The sequence below is a fragment of the Myotis davidii genome, unplaced genomic scaffold (assembly GCF_000327345.1).
Source record: "Myotis davidii unplaced genomic scaffold, ASM32734v1 scaffold246, whole genome shotgun sequence".
NCBI classification, from domain to species: domain Eukaryota; kingdom Metazoa; phylum Chordata; class Mammalia; order Chiroptera; family Vespertilionidae; genus Myotis; species Myotis davidii.
The window spans coordinates 26910-29576 of NW_006296542.1; the positions used below are offsets into that span (position 1 = coordinate 26910).

At 55.6% G+C, this 2667-nt stretch overlaps 1 protein-coding gene across 1 annotated transcript in view; it reads left to right on the forward strand.

Annotated features, from left to right (window-relative positions):
* Window positions 1-1862, forward strand: part of LRRN2 (leucine rich repeat neuronal 2) — an 18735-nt gene extending 16873 nt beyond the window's left edge. The window contains exon 5 of the mRNA XM_006772003.1: window positions 1807-1862. Coding sequence (XP_006772066.1) covers window positions 1807-1862 — 56 coding nt within the window. The remainder of the gene's footprint in view (window positions 1-1806) is intronic.
* The last annotated feature ends 805 nt before the right edge of the window (window positions 1863-2667 follow it).

Below are 2667 nucleotides of genomic sequence, written 5' to 3' on the forward strand. Positions count from 1 at the left end.
CCGGGCTTCGGCAGGCGCTCGACCCCTACGGGACCCACACAGACCACCCTCAGCCCAGCCCGACGGTGGTGCTGCTCCCTCGGTGAGCGCCGGAGAGCAGGACCCTCACAAACGCCCGTTCAGAAGCCTCCTGCCCCTGCGCTCAGCCTGCCTCGGAGTAACCCAGGGCCTGTGAGCGTGGATGGCCAGGCCCACCCGACTCCCCTAGGGGCGTCTGACCTAGATCTGGGCGGGTCCTGAGACTCTGCCTTCCTCACTCGTTTTCAGGGGACACTGGTGCTGCTGGTCTGGGGGCCACACTTTGAGGACCTCAGAGCTCCATCCAGCATGTAGTGCTAGAACGTTCCACTCCTGCTCCAGGCCCCCAGGAGAGAGGGGGAAGGGGCCTCCGCTCCTCCCACTTCACTGGTGGGCTGCTCGGGTCAGCAGGCTCCATTCACACGTGCTCCTTCCTATGGGAGCCGATGTGTTCTTTGTGGGCAAGCAAAGACACAGCAAACACGCTCCCCTCCCCTTCCGGCACCATGACCAACGCTCCTGTGGCCTCCAGCGTTCTCTCCTGGTGAACTTTGGGGTCGCCACAGCTACGTTCCGGGCAGCGCCGCCAACTGATTGGAGCTGGCCTGGGGAGCTAGCCTGTTCGCCACCCGTGATCCAGAAGGCATGTGGGGAGGAGGCGGGCAGGGGCTTTGCAGATCATGGAAAACTATAGCTGGAAATCAACGCCCCTCCTCACTTTGCTGCCTTTCTGGATGGGCCCACATGGCACAGAGCTTCAAGGTCTTGCTCCCTTAAGTGAGCACCCAGAAGCCCAGAAAAGCCTGTGGAGCCCTGCAGCCCCCTCCTGTCAGCACCTGCTGCCACCCCACACCTCCCCTAGGAGCCCTGGGCCCAGCAGAGCAAGAGACCCGGACAGTGAGCAGCGCACAGCGGGAGGCCCGAGGCCTCAGCTCCCACTGGCTCAGAATAGCCCAGACGTTGGAAGGTGGAAGGCCTCTTTGCTACCTCCCTTCCCCTCAGCTGCAGACCGGAAGCCCTGGTGGGTGGGGAGAAGCCACTGGGGAGAGGGGGGTCCATTCTGGTGCCCAGTCTCCGCACACCCAGTGTCTGGCTGCACTGCTGCATCCCGGGTGCCGTGGAGCCTACAGCTGCTTGAGTCCTTGCAAATGAATCCCTTCTTCCCAGGAGGGAAAGGCAGCTATGGCGATTACACCTGTCTCTCAACTGGATCCCATGTCCTAAGCGCATTGGCCACCAGGAGCGGTTAGGTGAGCTGAGAGAGGACGGGACAAGCGGCCTTGTTTCTCCTGGAAAGAGATGCCACTGCAGGGACACAGCCCGTCAGGGGGAAGGAGAAAGAGGCACTTGGTGGGTTGTTATTCCCTAGAATCGCTAGAAACCAAGGAAATTGGGGTGAGCAGCCTCGCCCTGGCACAGAGCTGGCATGTGCTCAGGGGCCTGTGAGCAGGCGGGATGGGCGACCATGCCCTGATGTCTATTAACACAGGCGAAGTGGCATTTGAAGTCAGCATTCACACTAGACTGAGCGTGTAGGCAAGTCAACATGCTGCGTTTAAAACAAACAAAATAGCTATTTACCCGGTCTCTTCTGTACGTGTAGGATTGCTTTTTTAACCCTCAACAGAAAGCAAGATTTATTTCTGTTTAAATGTTAAGTTATGTAAGACCTATCGTTTCCATCTATCGAGATGATTTCCAAACCCAGCCTAACTATTGCCATGTTAGCGTTCCCTCCCTGCATGCCACTGCTCCATTCTGTCCTGCCTTCTCTGTCCTCACCCACAGTTCAGATTGTGGAGCAGACCTGGGTGGACACGTGCTGTGGCTCACCACCAGCCTGACACAGGGCCAGCAATCAACATGTACGGCGTGTCCACTCAGACAACTGCAAACCACTGAACTATACGATCTTGCACTGGCATTTCTGCGTTCTCCCACGAGGCTGGCTTCGTTGGAGTCGCTGTCAAAATGAGGAGAGAGTGAGTCTGTAGTGTTCCTGGGAGCTGAGTCCAGCTGTGGGCAAACTACGGCCCGTTTGAAATGAATAAAACTAAAAAAAAAAAAAGACCGTACCCTTTTATGTAATGATGTTTACTTTGACTTTATATTAGTTCGCACAAACACTCCATCCATGCTTTTGTTCCGGCCCTCCGGTCCAGTTTAAGAACCCATTGTGGCCCTCGAGTCAAAAAGTTTGCCCACCGCTGGTCTAGTCCCTGGTCACAGAAGAAAATGAGGTTGGCTGCTCTGTGTAGGATGACCAGAGGGACTTTCCTGGTCTTAGCGCTGGAAGTCCCTTGTTTTAGGAGCTGTCAGTCTTGGGGAGACCTGGAATGGTTGGTCACCCTAGCCTAGTGAACTCTTTCCTTTTTTAAAAATATTTTTTTATTTATTTCAGAAAGGGAAAAGGAGAGATAGAAACATCAATGATGAGAATCATTGATTGGCTGCCTCCTGTACTCCCCACACTGGGGATCGAGCCTGCAAGCCGGGCATGTGCCCTGACCGGGAATCGAACCGTGACTCCTGGTTCATAGGTCAATGCTCAACCACTGAGCCATGCCGGCTGGGCTAGTGAACTCTTTCTAAATGTACCAAGCCATCTTCCTTGCTCCCTTTCTCCTCGCTCCCTCCTAATCACAGATA